The sequence below is a fragment of the Bos javanicus genome, chromosome 4, assembly GCF_032452875.1.
Source record: "Bos javanicus breed banteng chromosome 4, ARS-OSU_banteng_1.0, whole genome shotgun sequence".
NCBI lineage: Eukaryota > Metazoa > Chordata > Mammalia > Artiodactyla > Bovidae > Bos > Bos javanicus.
Genome location: NC_083871.1, coordinates 65,283,771 through 65,304,369, shown reverse-complemented (window position 1 = coordinate 65,304,369; position 20,599 = coordinate 65,283,771). Strand labels below are relative to the sequence as shown.

Genomic DNA, 20,599 nt, shown 5'->3' with positions numbered 1-20,599 from the left:
CAAAGAGAGTTCAGTCATTTTTTGTTCATAGTACCAAGAGTGATGACGTTTCTTTGAATTTCTGTTTACCTGTGAGTTACCTTCATCTCAGAAGGTCAGCCTGAGTAATAACTGAAGGGAAGTTGAGAACATAAAGTTAAAAATGCATGTAAGGAGATTAAAGCTTTTTCTATCCCAGTGCAATGGCCGAGGTAGACAAAAGGAGTAAAGGCCTGATAAATGTGCCACATGTCATAAAATAAGAATGACAAGATGGCCTAGCAGAAACCAAGAAATAGGTGGTCCTCTGTACAATCTTCCTTTTGAGAAGTATCTGGACATATAGCACTAAGGTCATTCCACCAGGTGGCTTGGAAGTCAACCTCATTCTCTCATGCACTAAGTATTAGATATAATAAAGAGCAAAAGATGGTCTGTCCTAACATTCAACAATTTGAATATATAACCTGAGTTTGTGCTTCATTTTCAACACCTCTAAATCAGGGGTGGCAACATCTTGCTTGGTGAGTGGGTCTGAGTGGTATGAACAAGATTCCCCATCATCTTACCTTTGGGCACCTTGGCCCTCCATCTCTCCCGGTTAATGTGCACCACCTCAGTCCAAGTGGCTTTAAAACTCTTATAGTCAACAGGGATGACAGGGTTGTTGATTGGGGCACTTCCTTCTGAGCCAGAGCTCTTGACACCTGATCGCTTTGCATCTGTTGAACTGATGTTGTTCAAACTGGAGGATGAAAGAAAAAGATACCAAAGAGAGGGTTAGAGTTTGAAAATGTGTGCTGATAAGCAAGCCTAAAAGAAGAGTGGTGAACATGCATCAAGTTACTGTTGTGAAATTCCTGGGGCCTGAGGTTTGTCATTTTTATTTTCAATATGCAACTGCTAGGAAATTCTCCATTTTCAGCAGGAAAAAAGTCAAGGTTTCAGTCTCATGAGTATCGATAGTCCCAAAGGTCCCCATATTTCAAATGTTCTTTTTCCATATGACTAGATTCCCCACACATGAATTCTGTCTTTGACTTCCTGAAATTAACCCATTTAAACTTGACTTCCATTTGGTTCCACAGTTTGCCTACCTTCCTTCCCACTGACCACATTTCCAAGTCACTTAGTCACTTGGTCCTCTTTCTCTCTAGCTCCAACTCCTCCTGTACTCAAGAAACTCTGAGCCCAAGATACCCAAGGCTAGAATAAGGGGACTTCCACTTGTACCTGGGGGAAGGTAGAGAGGCATGGAGACTGTGAGAAATCAGTCATGCATAAGACTTGTTTTTTAATATAATACCACTGGAGAGGTCTCCTTGGTGGCTCAGTGGTAAAGAATTCACCTGCCAATGCAATAACCATGGGTTTGACCCCTGGTCCTGGAAGATCCTACATGCCTCAGGGCAACTAAGCCTGTGTGCCACAACTATTGAGCCTGTGCTCTGCAGTCTGGGAATGGCAACTACTGAGCCCTGAGTACTAATACTAGTACTAGTACTAGTACCCTGGCAACTACTAAAGCCCAAATGCCCTAGAGCCCGTGCTCTGCAACAAGAGAAGCCATTGCAACAAGAAGCCCATGCACGGCAACAACGAGTAGCCCCTGCTCACTGCAACTAGAGAAAATCCATTCAGCAGCAAAGACCCAAACAGCCAAAAATAAATAAATGAATAAAATTACAAAAATATATTATACCACTTGAAGCTTTAAACAGAGGCAACTTTAGGAAATACAGAAATATATATATATATATATATAAAAACATAGAAAGTACCAGCCTTCTGGGAAACTTTACTTTTTTGAAGGTGTACTTATTTTACATTAACTTTTATTGGAATACAGCTGCTTTACAATGTTGTGTTGGTTTCTACTGTACAGCAAAGTGAATCAGCTGTATGTACACATATATCCCCTCTTTTTTGGATTCCCTTCTGATTTAGGTGAACACAGGGCCTAAAGTATCACACATTTCCAGGGAACTACAGTCGTGACTGGCACAAATACAAATCCACTGAAGGACAATCAAGACTAACTAGATAAGCAGAGCAGATCTCAGCCCAGTGCTGGCAGAGTTGTGGGGGTGTGGGACTCAGGCAGGGGGCTTCTGACCTCTTTGTCGACAGCCTTGACTAGGTCCCTTCACCTTAAGCATTCCTGGGTTCCCTCTGTCCTAGTCTTCTTGTCCTTCTTCCTCTCATTGCTCTTCTATTCTTTTTCTTCTTCATTCCATTTCTCTCCTTTATGACAGGGCCCAAGGTTTTGATGGATGAGGAGGAGGGGATAGCAGTACTAGTGGTAATACAAACCATTTAATACTAGTGAACACTGGGTTAGCATTATTGTAGCTGCCATTTCCTCTGTGCTGGACCCTGTTATAAAGGCTTTGAAAGTGAAAGTGAAAGCGAAAGTGAAAGTTCCTCAGCCGTGTCGGAATCTTTTCAACTCCATGACCTATATAGTCCATGGAATTCTCTAAGCCAGAATACTGGAGTGGGTAGCCTTTCCCTTCTCTAGGGGATCTTCCCAACCAAGGGATTGAACCATGGTCTTCTGCATTGCAGGTGGATTTTTTACCAACTGAGCTATCATATACAGGCTTTACGTAGATTAAATAATTCACTTAATCCTCCCTGCAACCTATGAGTATTATAATCCACATTTTCACAAATGGGGAAACTGAGGCAACTTGCCTGAGATGGTACAGTTAAGTAGGAATGGAGTCAGGATGTTTAACTGGCCATATGACTCCAGAGGCTGTACACTTTGACTCCGTTTAATGGTGTTGATAGAGAAGGAAATGGCAACCCATTCCAGTATTCTTGCCTGGAGAATTCTATGGACAGAGGAGCCAGGCAGGCTACAGTCCACGGGGTCGCAAAGAGTCGGACATGACTGAGCGACACACACAACACACAGAATGCGGTGCAAAGTGCCAGACTTCTTAGGCGCCAGCGCTTCGCGATGTCGCCACCAAGATCGCCTGTGGGACAGTGTCAGACTCAACTGATGGATGGATGTCAGACGGATGGGTGGAATGATGCTGTGGCAGAAGGTGATTTAACAGTTCAGCTCTTTTTCCCCTCTACTTAATTTTCTTCCTGAACCTAGAAATGAAAGTTTCACTTAAATGATAACTCTGATCCATGGTTCTTTCCTTCTGGAGTATGGGGAATAAGGACTCTCTGGGTACAGCAGGTGAAGTGCAGTGACTGACGATGTTGTGGGCAAAGCCACCAAAAGACAGAATGGATGGGGTCAGGGTTGGGGCAGTACTGGGAACCTATATATCATGACCTGGATCTTGATCACCCCCTTACAGGCCAGCCTGGAGAATACAGAGTGTACAACTTTGACTCCTCTGAGAAAAAGGAAGAAGCAGACACGTCTCATAAGGAGGAGGTAGGGTGAACATGATTAAGAAGTACCACCCCCATGCCTTCCAGAAGTCTGTCCCCATGCACAGACCACCCTGACCCCCAGCTTTCAAGCTTCAACACTGACCTTGAACGCCTCTGCCCGGTGCCCCCAGTTTGAGAGGGTTCATCAATCAGTGGACTCACGATCTTTTCTGTCATGTCTGTGAGCACAGTAAAGGTGGGCTCCACAATGAAATCAATGAAACCTGGAGAGAAACAGCAAAGTTTCAGAGGAACTACATAGTAACTGGGGCCTTTCCAATGTTCCCATGCAAACTGATGAGTTGTAGCTTTCTTTTAAAATTCATCTACATAGGAGAGCCAAATTAGATTAGGAGAGCTTAGGTTGGTCTTAATCATTTAATATAATCCTGGCTTTGACTATCATATGAGTCAGTTCCATTTCCCCTAAATAGCTTTCCTTTAACTTTTTAGTAGACAGTTCAATAAAATGCTTAAAAATGAAAATTCAATGTCTATTATATAAAAAACACTGTGATAAAAGTTGTAACACAACCTGCCTGCCCTTGGAAGTTTACAGAATTCAGTGAGCATAAAAAGGGAAAGGGCCAAAGGAGAAGCCCCAAGAAAAGCCCCTAGGAAGGTAAGGGAACAAGGGTATTTTTCCTCCCACTGTGACAGTTGCAAACAGCATTATGGAGGTTGTGATATTTGAGCTGAGCCCTAAGGCTATTCATTCCAGGTGGAGGGGGTGAAGCAAGGTGACAGGACAGGGAAAAGTACAGGATGTGTCTGGGGAATGACTCGAACTTAGGAATTCTTTTAGAGTCAGAAAGGGAAAGCCTGCGAAGGGTCATGAATCTGTTCAGGGAGGGAGGTTCCAAAGTACCAAGCTAGGGTTAGGGCTTAGATAGGCACTAGAAGCCCCTTAAGATGTTTGGGCAGCAGAGTACTAAGACGTTTTCTGCTGTTATTTGGGAGAGTTAATCTGGCAAGATGGATGGGGTGGGAGAAAGCAATGGAGGCTGACACTGGGAAAATCATTTTAGAAGCTTCACTTCACAAAGCTCAAAGACAAAGTAAGGGAGGTGAGATCCAGTGCCATTTTAAGGTGGGCATGTGACGGAGGCATGGATACGTGCACACCAGCAGGTGGTCCCACCTGTAGGTGGAATCTGTCAGAGACTTCCACCAGGAAGGCAGAGAGAACAGAGACAATGGGGGAGAGTGTGACCAGGGAGAAAGATGGTGGACTTCATCTTAGACCTGCTGACTCAAGGTACCAGGGCCACATTTGGATGGAAGAGGGCCAACAGGGCTGGAAACCAAGAGAGGGGTCAGGTCTGGAAATGTTACCTTTGAGAGATCACCATGCTGGAGAGACAGTTGATGTTGGGCTGGAGTGATCATCTCAACAACTCAAAAATACCAAAGTATGCTGTGACATGTCAGGAGAAAATACATGATCTGGGACTAATGGTGGTAACTCATTACACAGTGACATGAAAGGTGGAAGGAAACTAAATGCCAATCAAAGGAGATACGGTGTTTGAAAATATACAAATGCTTACTTGACTTTACAATGACCAAGAGAGAAGTGATACTGGCATTTAATACACAGAAGTGAAGGATGATAAAAAAATCCTGTAATGAAATTGGCAAGACAAAAGTTGTCCTATACAAGTAGCAAGAGAATTCTGATAATAAAATAATAATAATGCACATATATTACAGTTATTAGCAGTGAAAAAGTATTCTTTACCCAAAAAAGGTGCTAATTTTTTTTTGAAAGAAAGGAAGGAAAGAAGGCAGGCAGAAAGGAAAGAGATATTTTAAAAGAGCCATTCCTGGCAGTAAGGTCATCCAGGAAATGGTGCTGTCTTGGAAAGTGGGCTACAGGAAGCATCATTGAGAAAACTCTTGGTACTGCATGCAGAACGCCGAGACTGAAACAGAATGGGCTTCCCACCACTAATTCTTGTCATTGCCTTAGGACTGAATCCCCTTTTTCTCTTGGCAGGGAATGATGGAGATAGCAGTGTCACTGTCTAATCTTCCCAGGAACCAGTTACATTCCAGGAAGGAGGTTGGGGACAGTGGCTCCATCAACCCAACCAGCCAAAGCCACAAGTACAGCAGCAGAATGGAGCCAGGTTCTAGCCAAAGAATCATGTGGAGCATCTGAGCTTACTTCCAGACACCCGTCTCTAGTTTTTCTCTCCATCAGTGGATTGGCAAACACGTACCTACTTGCGACTGGGCAACCATGGTGGACTTCCGATCACACAAAGGAGAAAAAGGCAGACCCAGCTCTGCTTCTCTATCGCCCTAGAAAAACAGGAGGTCAAAGTAAATTAAGAACAGAAGGCTGAGCCACCCAGATTTTACTTCACAACTTCAACTTCCACCAAGGCCACTGGTCTTTCTTTTCATTACTACAATCACATTATGTAGTAAGTCCTGCACCCTGTTCCTCTGCGTAAAAGACACCAAGAGGCTGAAGCCCTCCAGGGGCCAATCATTCCATCCAACTGCAAAAGTGTCTGCTGTTGTATAGAAAGCCTCATCAGGAAGCAATAGGTCTCCTGAGGAAAATAAGCAAAGCAACGCATCCTGTGGCCGAGAGCCAGCACAGGAGTCAGAATTCTTGTGTGTTCTCCAGTCATCCTACCTGTAGCCTTTCTTGGGCCTGCAGACCCCTCCAGTTGTGGACAGTGCCTGAGACACCAATTCTAACTGGACTGATTCGGAATCATTCTCCGAATGCTACCTAAAGGCATACACAACTGGAATTAAGTGCTTCTGGGGCCTTCCCTGCAGGGCTCAGTGATGATGAAAAGTGGAACAAAAAAGTAGTGGAGTAAATAATTGCTTCTGTTTATCAAGTTAGACAATAAGACATGATTCTCTGGCCAACATGTTCTCAATCTCACCAAAAGGCAAGACTATCATAAGCACGTGCTATGGAAAGTCTAATTAAAGATGGAGATGATTTTAAAGCACAGCTCTGAACCAGAGCTCAGTACTTCAGTCACGCATCCAGAGGAAAGGGGCAGTGGGTCACGCTTCTGAGAGCCACAAAGTTGTGTTTATTCAATTCATAAGAAAAGATCTGCTCAGGTTAATGGCTACTGACTTTAGCTTGAACCTGGCCTTGCTCCCACCACCTGTGTGATCATAGTAAGTGTATTTTTCCCTCTCTACATTTCAGTTTTATCACCTATAAAATGTGGGATAATAATCCCTATGTCATCAATACCAATGACAACTACATGAGAAAATGTATAAAAATAAATTCAAAGAACAAGTATTATTTCTCAATAGCTATTTCCACTAAGTGAAGATCTGAGAAACATTTATTGAACTTAATACATTTAACTGTTACACTCTGACTATAATAAATATCACCAGTTAACTAATAGTAAATAAAGAGTAATAAGAGGCTAGTTCGACAACCAGGTCTAGTTCAAAAACTGAATGTTTTTTCTTTCTAAGGCATGCTACCAAAGAGAAAGGAGCTAACTAACATGCACATTTAAGATCTACTGAAAAGAAGGAAAAGGAATGGGCATCTGAGGAAGCTGAACAGTGGGGCTCACAGTGGGTGCTGGGACATCCAAGGGCCTCAGGAACAATCCTGAAGTGGCTTAGTTACCTCGGTACCCTTTTCCTGTATTAACAAACCATAGGACACAACGGTCCTTCTGTTTCCAAGTATGCCTTGCTAAGGGCTGCTCTATCGCTCAAATAGCATGATAAAAAGAACTTACTCCAAAGCTATTTCTATTTGGGCAATACGATGAGAAGGAAGAGTATTACAATGTAAATGTAGTTGTGCAGATGGTTCAGTGGGCTAGCTCAGCCAACACAAATAAAACTCACTCTTATCCCCTATGAAGCGGGGATATACACTGTTTTGTTGGTGTATTTTAATGGGGGTGGCTTAAAAGAACACTAAGTGCTTAACTACTAAGATATGCATTAATTTGAATTTTATTACTGAAAAGTCTAAACATCATTAAGCAACTTATCCTACGGACTTGCCCATACCCGTATCACTTACATCCTTTGAATTTAAATAACTACTACTTCTAACTTCTATAAACCTATTTGAAGATAGTGATCCCTGAATTCCCTCTGGAGGCAGATACATTTATAAACTCGAAAAAATACACAAAAATTAATACAGAAGAATGTACTTCTACAGGTGAATCTAGCTTGACTAATACAATATTGTATGACTCCATGAATACTGGTCCTTGTGGAATTATTCATTAACTTTCCTCTTTATTAAAGAGGTCAATGTCTTCCCATAAAAGGGCAAGAGTCTCAGTTGGCACAAAGGATTTTTTTTAGTGAACTCATTTTTTTTTCAGGACAGTGCACAAAAATATATAACTTTCATTCTTGTGGGAGGGTTAAGATAGCTGAATTAAGCAATCTACATAAGCTATCTACAAAAGAACACAATGAATGCTTGATTTATGAATAAAAAGGTGAATTTGGTTAGAAATACTCAAGTTCCTTTGGCCACTTGGACATCTGTGATAAGCAAGCTGAAGGAGCAATTAGGCAGTTAACTGTTCACAACCTCCCCTTATTTCCTGTCCACATAGCTAGACTACACTTCCCAGAATCTCTGCCAGTTTGTGTTAGACAATAAAACAAGAGGAGAGAGGGTATGTCTCTACCACAGATCTGGCCTACAAAATCTCCTAAGCCTATGTCTTTATGTCCTTCCTTCTTTTGCTGCCTTGATGTAGATAAGCACCCTGGAAGCCATGCAGATGGTAGAGTCTGGGTCTAAAAGCACTGCTTATTGTAAACCATCTTCCAATCAAGAAATACTTGTTGGTACTTTATATGAGTTGGTGATAAAGTTTTATTTTATGTGTGCTGTTTTACATTTCGGGGGCTTGTTTGTTACAGCAGCTAGCTGTAAGCAGCAAACCAAGCAAGAGAAACAAAGGTTCTTTCTGTATTGGAACTTTACAGGACAGATTGCATCTCTCAGTGCAAGAGCTTCAAAAGATCATTGGGTGATATCACAAGAGAGTATTTCCCAGTAGAGTGGAGAAAAGGTAATTAACTGGGGAGACAACAAAAGCATCAAGTTGAACAAAATGCAGCGATATATACTCTTCTTTCCCAGGGAAGAAGTTACAAATATGAGGTATGAGCAAATTACTGTAATTCTGGATTTAAGATAAGTATAGTAAAGACATCTTTGCCCTCCCCTCTCAGAAATTATCCTCTCAAAACAGAACAAGAAACAACAGAAACCAACAAATAGCAGGAGAAATCTGTAAACTCAATCAAAACTACGTGAGGAACAACTATCAAATGCTTTGCATATCCAGGAGGGGGTGATGTAAGATGCCCAGAGCAAAGACCTATGGCTGCAGAGATCAGATAAAGTTTGAAGAATAGAGGTTTTCAAAATTCACTCAGATAGGAAAAATACCCCACATCCATCATGTGGGAACACCAGAGAGACAGCAGACACTGATGTAAAGAGCTACTCTGAACCCTATTTAGCTTCAAGAAATAGTAAAGAAGAAAATGCTGAATGAGAAAATATACAAGCATGGCAAGAGTATATGGATAACAGACTGTACCATGAGCCGTCCTACAACTGTTGCCTACTGCTGACTGGGAAGAAGTAAAGGCAACACACACACACACACACACACACACACACACACACACCCCATGTCATAGAAACCTCATAATAAATCATGCAGCTTCAGTTCAGTTCAGTTCAGTAGCTCAGTCATGTCCGACTCTGCGACCCCATGAATCGCAGTACACCAGGCCTCCCTGTCCATCACCATCTCCCAGAGTTCACTCAAACTCACGTCCATCGAGTCGGTGATGCCATCCAGCCATCTCATCCTCTGTCGTCCCCTTTTCCTCCAGCCCCCAATCCCTCCCAGCATCAGAGTCTTTTCCAATGAGTCAACTCTTCGCATGAGGTGGCCAAAGTACTGGAGTTTCACTTTAGCATCATTCCTTCCAAAGAACACCCGGGACTGATCTCCTTTAGGATAGACTGGTTGGATCGCCTTGCAGTCCAAGGAACTCTCAAGAGTCTTCTCCAACACCACAGTTCAAAAGCATCAATTCTTCAGCGCTCAGCCTTCTTCACAATCCAACTCTCACATCCATACATGACTACTGGAAAAACCATAGCCTGGACTAGACGGACCTTTGTTGGCAAAGTAATGTCTCTGGTTTTCAATATGCTATCTAGGTTGGTCATAACTTTTCTTCCAAGGAGTAAGCGTCTTTTAATTTCATGGCTGCAATCACCATCTGCAGTGATTTTGGAGCCACAAATAATAAAGTCTGACACAGTTTCCACTTTTTCCCCATCTATTTGCCATGAAGTGATGGGACCAGATGCCATGATCTTCATGCAGCTTAGAACATTGCTATTCCAGGCTTTCCCTGGCACTTATCTCCTGAAAACTGTTGGTCAAAAAATAATGCATTTCACTCAAAGATGGTAAATAATAATCAAATGAAGGAGAAGGAGAGGAAGGGCAGAGGAAGAGGAGATGGAGGTGGAGGAGGAAGGGAAGGAGGAGGAAGAGGTAGCACTATACCAATACCAGGAGGAAAAAAATAAAACTTACGGAAAGATACTTTACGTGGAAAGAAAAAATGGAAAAGGAAACAGAAAAATAAAAATAACAGATAGGGAACATTCATCAGAAAAAAAAAACAGTGCCACCAAGTGATGACCAAACATACATACTCCCATGATGGGAAAAAATTCCTGAAATTATTAAGAACCAGGGCTCAGGGAAAGAGGACCTAGCAGAGCTCAGGGAAGACATGGAAAAGAAAAACAGAACCATCACATAAATGAAGAGTATAGTGGAGGCAGCACAGAGGAGAGTTATTTTTGATAAAACACATTAACAGACATGGAATTTAGGAATGAAAAAAAAATACCACTCATCAGAGAGTTACAAGACAATTTAAAGAAAAATAACAGAGAAGAAAAACAAGAGAGGAAACATACAAATAACTGTATTTCCTAAAGAAGGAAGCAAATGGAAAAGGAAATTGTTAAAGTTTTCATCAGTGGAATCTGTACAGAAAAGGAACACACCAGGCCCCAAGAAAAACTGTTATAGAGCAATCATTATTGAAATATAGCCTAGTAATGTCACTGGGCTTCAAAGGTAAAGAAAAAATTCTTAGGGCACATAAGCAAAAATATATACCACCTAGACATGAAAATAATTCTAGCATGGCCTCCAACCTCTGCATAGCAACATTCTTAGGTGGAAGACATTTGAACAAAATATAAAAAAGACCTCAGTTCAGTCACTCAGTTGTGTCCAACTCTTTGCAACTCTTGTAAAGAGCACGCCAGGCCTCCCTGTCCAACACCTACACCCCAAGTTTACTCAAAGTCATGTCCATTGAGTCAGTGATGCCATCCAACCATCTCATCCTCTGTCGTCCCCTTCTCCTCCTGCCTTCAATCTTTCCCAGCATCAAGGTCTTTCCCAATGAGTCAGCTCTTTGCATCAGGTGGCCAAAGTATTGGAGTTTCAGCTTCAACATCAGTACTTCCAATGAATATTCAGGACTGATTTCTTTTAGGATGGACTGGTTGGATCTCCCTGCAGTCCAAGGGACTCTCAGGAGTCTTCTCCAAACCACAGTTCAAAAGCATCAATCAAAAAAGACCTCAGGGAAAGGAAACTTGATTCAAAAAATTTCTTACCCGAGCAAACTGTGACCCAAGTATAAAAGCAGTAAGAAAAACTTATAAACACACAGAAATGCGGCTTTTAGCACTCCTAGAAGACACCACTCAAGGAACAACTTTGACCAACAAATAGATGAATGAACCAACCATGGCCAAAGTGCCAGCACTGAGTAGAGCCTAGACAAGAACAACTGGAAAAATTATGCTTTTGCCAAACTTGTTTATTTTCCATCTTCCTGGGTCACATTGTTTTTGGTGTATATTTTGGAAACAGCATATAGTACATGAGATAGAATGCTCACTTAGAAAATAGAATTTAGAAATAATACAGCCAACAAACAGTAACAAGGAATTAGTTATGTTATGAAAGAAAAAGGGGAAAAATGTTGGGAAGTACTGAATAAGCACTAGCTTTCGTGTATGTATAGATGGGGGTGCAAATATACCATTTAAACCTGATACATATAAAGGAATAGAGCTATACCTAAATGACAAAGGTACAGACTACAAGAATTAAGTTGATACAACTAGCTGTTGGGGAAGAGGCAAGAGGAAGTAGAAGCCTGCTAATTTTAATCAATACTATCTAAATAAATAGAGGATATAAAGTTTGCATTACCAAGTTAGCCAATATTAAAACTAAAAACATAATATAAAACTTCCAAGTCATCAGAAGAAATAAATACATAATAAGCAGATGGTACAGCCAATATAGTGAACAATTTAAAAATAAGCCACAAAACAGAAATCATAATGTAAAATATGATAGTACCTAAGAGCAAAGATTCCTGTCATATCAACAGATGTTAATACAGTTAATTTCCAATAATAAAAGAATCTTAGATTGGCTCATAAAAAACCCCTCAATTATAAGCAATGTTTAAAAGACACATCCAAATAAAAGTGTCTCTGAAAGGTTAGGGTAAAAAGTTAAAAGTAAAAGTTTAGAGTAAAAAGACAAGAGTCTGTTCTTAAAATGAGCTGAATGTGAATTCTAGGTAAAAGCATTAGATAAGACAAAGAAGCAGGCTTTATAATGATAGAGGATTCAATAAACTATGAAAATCTAGCAATTATGAATATCTAAGAACCAAATAACACAGAATCAACATTCAGGAAGCAAAAACTATACTACATAGAAACAGAAAATAATAATAGAAATACCTGTCAGCCCACGAAACATCACATTTTAAAAAATAACATATAAAATATCTAAACAACATAATTGATAAGGAGGAAGAATATGCCTGGTGTTTTATACTTTGCAAGTAGAAGATAAACTGACTTTTCAAGAGCCATGACCATTCACAAAAATTGATTTTTTTTAGTAGGTGAAAAGCAAATTTCACCTACTAAATAAGGCCCAAACAATGAAAAACTCTCTGATCAAATTTTGATAAGTCACAAATCAATTACAAAAGTAGAAAGCAAAGGAAACTACCACTGGGAAAATCACATAAACAAACACATCCATTTGAAGCAACTCTTAGTAAAGAAAAATCAAAACCTAGACTAGAAAATGTTTAATGAAGATGATTGTGAACACACTGCATATCAGAACCTACAAGATTCATGATTAACAAAAAGATAAATCCCTAGCCTTATATTTACTAATATTGAACAGGAAGAATGAAAATAAATGAATTGGACATCCAACTTGGGGAGTTAGCAAAAGAAATGAATTAATAATAATCAAGCAGAATAAATAAATTAATAAAAATGAAAGCAGTAATTTATATCATAAAATAAAAAAGAAATAAATATTCAAATGATCAGCTAATTTTATACAGAAGAAAAAAAACACTGGTATATGAAATAAACAAAAAATGGGAAAATGACCACAAACAGAGAGGAAATTAAAAGAATTGTAGGTGATGTTTGCAAAATATAAAAATATACAGCAATACTTAGGAAATGAATCTCCAGAGTTTCTCAAGATGTATTTACCAAAAAGGCAAACTCACAGTTTCTTAAACTCAGTATTTCATTGAAAAAGACCTGAGGCAGAGGCTTGGATTTTGTAAAATATGGTTATAAAACTGAAGATGTAACTTACTCTTTCAGCAATGCATAGAAGGTCTGGTCTATCAGCATTGAGGCTATGCCGTTATTTTGAAATATAACCCAACATCTAAATGTAATTTTTTCAAAGACTCTACAGTCCCATTGAGATTTCCCATTTGAACTGTCCAATTTAAAATCTATAGTTAAGAGCTAAGGCAACATTTCTCCTACAAGGGTTACTTACTATGGCTTATGGCATCTGGGTTAAAATATTAAGTCAATAAAAATAATTTACTGAATTATAATTGCTAAAAAAATAGTTCCAGTCCAGTGAGCTAACATTTTATTCCCAATTGGCAAGAAATTCAATATGGTTATTTTCATATTGCCTCTGGTACATTTTCTTTCAATTCAAGCTTATGTTTGTGCAAATAAGGTTTCCTTTAGTGGGAAAAATGTCCACGTTTAAGTAATTTCTTATATTCACTTTCTCACAATTAAAAAAGGGACCACTTCAATAACTCAAATTTATGAGTTAACTATGATTTACCTCTGCTGCTGCTAAGTTGCTTTAGTCGTGCCCGACTCTTAGCGACCCCATGGACTGCAGCCCACCAGGCTCCTCCACCCATGGGATTTTCCAGGCAAGAGTACTGGGGTGGGTTGCCATTGCCTTCTCCATGATTTACCTCTAGCTTCAAATTAAAATTACTAGTTTATAGTGGGTGTATTACAAAAGCAATGACCAAAAAAACATACGATAATGAAAGTGGAGCTTAATATTAGAGAAGTAATTTCTGGAAAAGTGGCTCAAAATTAACTCTCAATTAAGAATGAATTTGGAGTCATTCTTGTATATACAACATGGCCACACCTGTAAGGAGTGTTAGTTCCTCTCACCCCTTGGGTTCCCCTTGAGAACCACTCTGTGAGGCCAAGCGTCGACCATGTAAGAAGACAGCCATATGCTGAATAAGGAACCTGCTGGCATACTCAGAACAGCTTAGTGGGGGCACACACGTGTACATGTGTTGGACAGAATATTGGACAGAATGTGCACTCATGGGCAGAATGAAGAAAACACTTAATGTGGGAAGGACTCTAAGGCAAAAAGGCTGGTCAAACCTTCCTTTAAATCCCCCGATATCCCCCGAAACAAGTCACAGATAAGACCACTGGGAACCAGAGCAGTCATTTCACTAGTCCCAGCCCACAGAGCAGCTGGAACAAGAATTCCAATAGAGGGGCTTCTGAACTTTGCTTAATGTACAGTTAACTCTAGTCCCACCTCAACACCAGATATTGTGTGCAGCTTCAGAAGGAAAGAAAACGAACACAGAAATGCCTTCTCTAATTTCTCCATTCAAATGAGAATCCTGAGAGTAATCCTAAGAATAATTTGCTTCCAAAAATCTGAGTAACTGGTGAAAGGGTATATCTCTTGTCAGTTTAGGGGACAGAGTTGAGACTGATTAATATGTAATGTTTTATGGAACTTCAGAGGTCTCTGAATCTGTACCGTAACCTCTCTCAGTAAATTAACAAGAACTAATGAATTAACCATATGAGCTTGAATTAACTGTAGTTCCAGTCCCACAATCTACATGCCATCTTGCCTTGAACCTCAGGACCTCACTTCTCAAAGCAGATACTTTAATGGCAGCTCTTCTTGAGATGAGCTTCGTGCACATTGCCTGGGTTTGAGAAGACAGTAGTCTTGGTGCTAGGTATTTAGTTACCATTTTATTTCTCTACTTCTCTGCAGCTTAAAAAAAATTAAAGCAGTTTATCCTTGTTAAAGACTGATTTTTCTTGTAGAAAACACTACTGTGTATCTTAGGATATAGTAAGTTTAAATATAATTGGGACAGTAGCCTCAAATAATTTTCTGAACTCAAATTGCTCTAACTGGTTTTGGAATTGGACAATATGGGTTTGTCTGCTAGAAAGGAACAGCCCAGTCAATTGTAACAGAGAAGCAGGTAATAGTGACTGCCATTTGGTCACCCCATTAGGAAAAAAAGTAAAAGCATACCTCAGATGATATTTTGACAAAAAATTGCCACAAGAAAATGTTTTTCCCCCCAAGCAGAAATGCATAGGATAGAAATACCATAACATTCTGAGAATCAGAACGTAGGTGAGAGTCAAACACCATATGACCAGAAGGCCAAAAAATAAAAGCTGTGAACCATCCCTTCAAAAAGAAGATAATTGTAATCACAACAGTCCTGATCACAGTGTTGCTGAAATATAAAAGTCAGGCTATACCCACGGGTGACACCAGTGGGGGGAGCAAAGCAACACGGTACCTGTCTGAAGAACTCCTCCAGGAGTGACATGGTCCAGCGATGGTGGAGCTCCCACGCTTTTGCTGGATGGCTGATGTCTGCCGTGTGCAACATCAAGGATAATGCTTTTGGCTTTTCAATTCTGTAAACCCAAAGGATGCAAACGCATAATGACCAAACTCACAAAATCTCACTAAGAGTTTTTTAAATACCACTGTTTAAAAAAAATTCCCTTCCATTCTCCCATCTCAAAGCCCACTGCTGCTGAACCGGGGGGAAATTATCCTCCAACTGGGACATTTATCAGCGTGGTCTCCATGTTTATTGAGCTGGACACCTCAAAAACTGACTCAAAACCATTTCTGGACTATCTGCCATCACGAAAAAGACAACAAGAATCCAAGAGTCACTCATTGACCTTTATTTGTTGCCTCTGCATTGAAGGGGTCTTTTAAATTCTCACTAGCGCAAATTGTTACTGGCCCTATTATTTATTTTAACCCTGATGAGAAATATCCATGATAGGTAATATTCTTACATGCTCTCCTCCAAGCGTCACTACATTATGAGACCATTTAATAAAGTTATATTAAAAGAGATAAACTTTAAAGGTACAGTGACATGGACAAGTAGGAGGTCAAACACCTATAAAAACACATGAGGTTACAGGCTCACTCACGCTTCTGGCTGTTGAAGAGCAGTCTTCATTGCTTTGATTTGCTGAAAATGACAGGACATATCTGTGGCCATCACCATCTCAATTACCAAGGTCCGAAATTCCCTTTCAGAGATACATCACAGAGGAAAAAGGGTGGAAGTAAAAAATAGAAAGTAAAAATTAGTTTATTCTTTTCCAGTTCTAATCAAAATCAGTTAATTAGTTGTGACATTTCAAATCTAACGAGTCTTTTAGGTAGACTTTTATGAGAAATAAAGATTAAAGATGAAGGACATCACTTATTAGGAACATATGTGGAATGCACATCATTGGAAAATTAATTCACAGGAAAAATTTCAATGAAACAAAGTATAGGAAAGCATTCCTTTTTGCACTGAGCTCAAGATTTGAGAAAAAATTAATTTGAAATTAATCCTAGGAGAGTAACTGATAATCCATGGTGCACACGGGATATAGGGATCTTACTTTTTTTAAATAGACATTTTTAGAGCAGCTTTAGGTTTACAGAAAAATTGAGACGATAGTACAGAGAGCTCTCATACACCCCTTCTCCCCTACAGTTTCCTTCATTACTAACCTCTTACATTAATGCTGTACACGTGTTATAATTGATGACCAATATCTACACTTCTCATTCACTCCAGCCCATGGTTCGCCTGAGGGACCATTCTCATGTTGCACAGTTCTATGGGGTTGGACAAAGCATCCACTCACGTTCCTATCATCAATAGTATAAGATTCGTTTCCATACCCTAAAATCCCATATGCTTTGCCTATGCTTACCTTCTTGGCCTTGAACCCCTGTCAAACACTGATCTTTTTACTGTCTCTAAGAACTTTATTGAAGTAGAATTTGCATAGAATAAACTACTTCCATATAGGCTGCACAATTCAATACATTTCAGTGTGTTGTGAATAATTTCTCCTACTCCTGTCGCTTTTTTTTTAAACCAGTACCTTTCAAAGAGAAGAAGTTTTACATTTTAAAATAATTATTTAAGGTTTCATGCATTTGGGGTCCTCTCTGAGAAATCCCTCACACTGAAAGGACTTTTCCTCTGGAAGTCCTATCATTTAAATCTTTTATTATGTTTAGGACAATGATCAATTTCAAGATAATTTTTGAGTATGATGTGAGGTAAAGGTACAAGTTTTTTTTATATTGATATCCATTTGCTCCAACACCATTTGTTGAAAATCTTTTCCTTCCCCCATTGAATGCCTCTAGCCAGAAACATACTGGAAGGTTTTGTATAAATCTAGTTTTAACCATCCAGTATTGCCTTGACTGAGACTGCCTTCAGAGACAAAAACATCACAGTCACCTCCTCCTATCAGAGTCTCCAAATTGTAACACATCTTCAAAATTTGTCCAACTTTGTTTACTCTCTAGAGCCCTCAAGTCATTGGAGGTTGTGTTTGTGTCTCTGCATTTTGTTCATTGTTGTTGATGTTCAGTCACTAAGCCATGTCCAACTCTTTCTGACCCCATGTATTGTAGCATGCCAGGCTACCCTGTCCTTCACTATCTTACAGTTTGCTCAGATTCACACCCATTGAATCAGTGACGCTATCTAACCATCTCATCCTCTGACATCCCCTTCTTCTTTTGCCTTCAATCTTTCCCAGCATCAGGGTCTTTTCCTATGAGTTGGCTCTTCCATCAGGTGGCTAAAGTATTGGAGCTTCAGCATCAGTCCTTCCAATGAATATTCAGGGTTGCTTACTTTTAGGATTGACTGATCTGATCTCCTTGCTGTACAAGGGACCCTCAAGAGTCTTCTCAAGCACCACAATTCAAAATCATCAATTCTTCTGCACTCAGCTTTCTTTCTGGTCCAATTCTCACATCTGTTCATGACTATTGAGAAGATCATAGCTTTGACCATACAGACCTTTGTCAGCAAAGTGATGTCTCTGCTGTTTAATATACTCTCTAGGTTTGTCATAGTTTTCCTCCCAAGAAGCAAGCATCTTTTAATTTCATGGCTGCAGTCGCCATCTGCAGTAATTTTGGAGCCCAAGAAAATAAAATCTGTCACTGCTTACACTTTTTCCCCTTCTATTTGCAATGAAGTGATAGGCCCAGATGCCATGATCTTCATTTTATGGATGCTGAGTTTTAAGCCAGCTTTTTCAGTCTCCTCTTTTACCTTCATCAAGAGGTTCTTTAGTTTCTCTTTCCTTTCTACCATTAGAGTAGCATCATTTGCATATTTGAAGCTGTTGATATTTCTCTCAGTAATCTTGATTCCAGCTTGTGATTCATCCAGCCCAGCATTTCACATGATGTACTCTCTGCATATAAATTAAATAAGCAGGGTGACAATATACAGCCTTGTCATGCTCTTTTCCCAATTTGGAACCAGTCAGTTGTTCCATGTCCAGTTCTAACTGTTGCTTTTTGATCCACATATAGGTTTCTCAGGAGACAGGTAAGGTGATCTGGCATTACCATCTCTTGAAGAATTTTACACAGTTTGCTGAGATCCAGATAGTTAAAGTCTTTAGCATAGTCAATGAAACACAAGTAGATGTTTTTCTGGAATTCCCTTGTTTTCACTATGATTCAACAAAGTTGGTAATTTGATTTTGCTTCTGTCTATAGTTAATAGTTATTTGCAGAATTGCTTTATGAGCAGCTGAACTGGCATTCCCAGTGTGGTATTTCATGTTTTTCCACTTTGAAATGCAGTAAATACATGGTAATATATTCACTTATAAAGTCCTTTAAAAGTCCATTGCACTTTTGTATCCAAATAGAATCTACCAGATATTAAATTGCTTTCCTAGAAAGATGTAAAATACTAAACATATGTCATCTTTGGGTTAATGGGCTTTACTGAGAGCCCTAAAAAAGAAGTTAATGCTTTATTTATGGGATAATACTATTGTCTTGAAGCAATGTATCTCAATATTAATAAAATATGATGAAATAATATTTTCAAACATTAAATGAACACTAAATCTATGTAACTTAAGAAGTTAGCAACTACAATCTTTTCTTAACTTACAGAATCCCCCAAAACAGGAGTAGCAAAAAGGTATGGCACTATGGGTTATAATTATAAAGACATTTCCACTGAACCAGAAATTCCTATATCTGAGATGCTCCATGACCTAATTCAACTATATTTCACTCTTTTGGAGATAATAAAGATTGTGCTGATTTAAAAAACAACAAAAATATATAAGGCTAGCACATAAACAGATTTTATTAAATTATATTTTTCAAGTAACTAGTTTAACTTTTTATATACTAAATTTACTTATGTCTTGCCACACCATTCAATTTTACAACTTATTTTGATCAGAGGTAGGATTCAAAGTATTCTCAACTAGTACTTCACAAATACCAACCAATAAGAATGCAGTTCAGTTCAGTTCAGTTGCTCAGTCGTGTCCAACTCTTTGTGACCCCATGGACTACAGCACCCCAGGCCTCCCTGTCCATCACCAACTCCCAGAGTTCACCCAAACTCATGTCCATCTAGTCGGTGATGCCATCCAACCATCTCATCCTCTGTCGTCCATTCTCCTCCCGCCTTCAATCTTTCAGTATCAGGGTCTTTTCAAATGAGTCAGCTCTTTGCATCAGGTGGACAAAGTACTGGGGTTTCAGCTTCAACATCAGTCCTTCCAGTGAACACTGAGGACTGATCTCCTTTAGGATGGACTGGTTGGATCTCCCTGCCATCCATGGGACTCTCAAGAATCTTCTCCAACACCACAGTTCAAAAGCATCAATTCTTTGGTGCTCAGCTTTCTTTATAGTCCAACTCTCACATCCATACATGACTACTGGAAAAACTATAGCCCTGACTAGACAGAACTTTGTGGGCAAAGTAATGTCTCTGATTTTTAATATGCTGTCTAGGTTGGTCACAACTTTTCTTCCAAGGAGCAAGTGTCTTTTAATTTCATGGCTGCAGTCACCATCTGCAGTGATTTTGGAGCCCCAAAAATAAAGTCTGACACTGTTTACACTGTTTCCCCATCTATTTGCCATGAAGTGATAGGACTGGATGCCATGATCTTAGTTTCCTGAATGTTGAGCTTTAAGCCAACTTTTTCACTCTCCTCTTTCACTTTCATCAAGAGGCCCTTTAGTTCTTCTTCACTTTATGCCATAAGGGTGGTGTCATCTGCATATCTGAGGTTATTGACATTTCTCCTGGAAATCTTGATTCCAGCTCGTGCTTTATCCAGCCCAGCATTTCTCATGATGTACTCTGAATATAAGTTAAATAAGCACAGTGACAATATACAGCTTTGACGTACTCCTTTTCCTATTTGGAACCAGGCTGTTGTTCCATGTCCAGTTCTAACTGTTGCTTCTTGACCTACATACAGATTTCTCAAGAGGCAGGTCAGGTGGTCTGGTATTCCCATCTCTTTAAGAATTTTCCACAGTTTGTTTTAATCTACACAGTAAAAGGCTTTGACATAGTCAATAAAGCAGAAATAGATGTTTTTCTGGAACTCTCTTGCTTTTGTGATGATCCAGTGGATGTTGGCAATTTGATCTCTGGT

General features: G+C 39.5%; 1 protein-coding gene across 5 annotated transcripts in view; it reads right to left on the bottom strand.

Annotated features, from left to right (window-relative positions):
• Window positions 1-20,599, bottom strand: part of PDE1C (phosphodiesterase 1C) — a 541,449-nt gene that overhangs the window by 78,285 nt on the left and 442,565 nt on the right. For all 5 annotated transcript variants that reach the window (XM_061414179.1, XM_061414180.1, XM_061414182.1 and 2 more), the window contains exons 11-15: window positions 16,067-16,168; window positions 15,409-15,529; window positions 5,610-5,691; window positions 3,488-3,608; window positions 549-724 (exon numbers count right to left, since the gene is read on the bottom strand). In XM_061414179.1, the coding sequence (XP_061270163.1) occupies window positions 549-724; window positions 3,488-3,608; window positions 5,610-5,691; window positions 15,409-15,529; window positions 16,067-16,168 (602 nt within the window). The remainder of the gene's footprint in view (window positions 1-548; window positions 725-3,487; window positions 3,609-5,609; window positions 5,692-15,408; window positions 15,530-16,066; window positions 16,169-20,599) is intronic.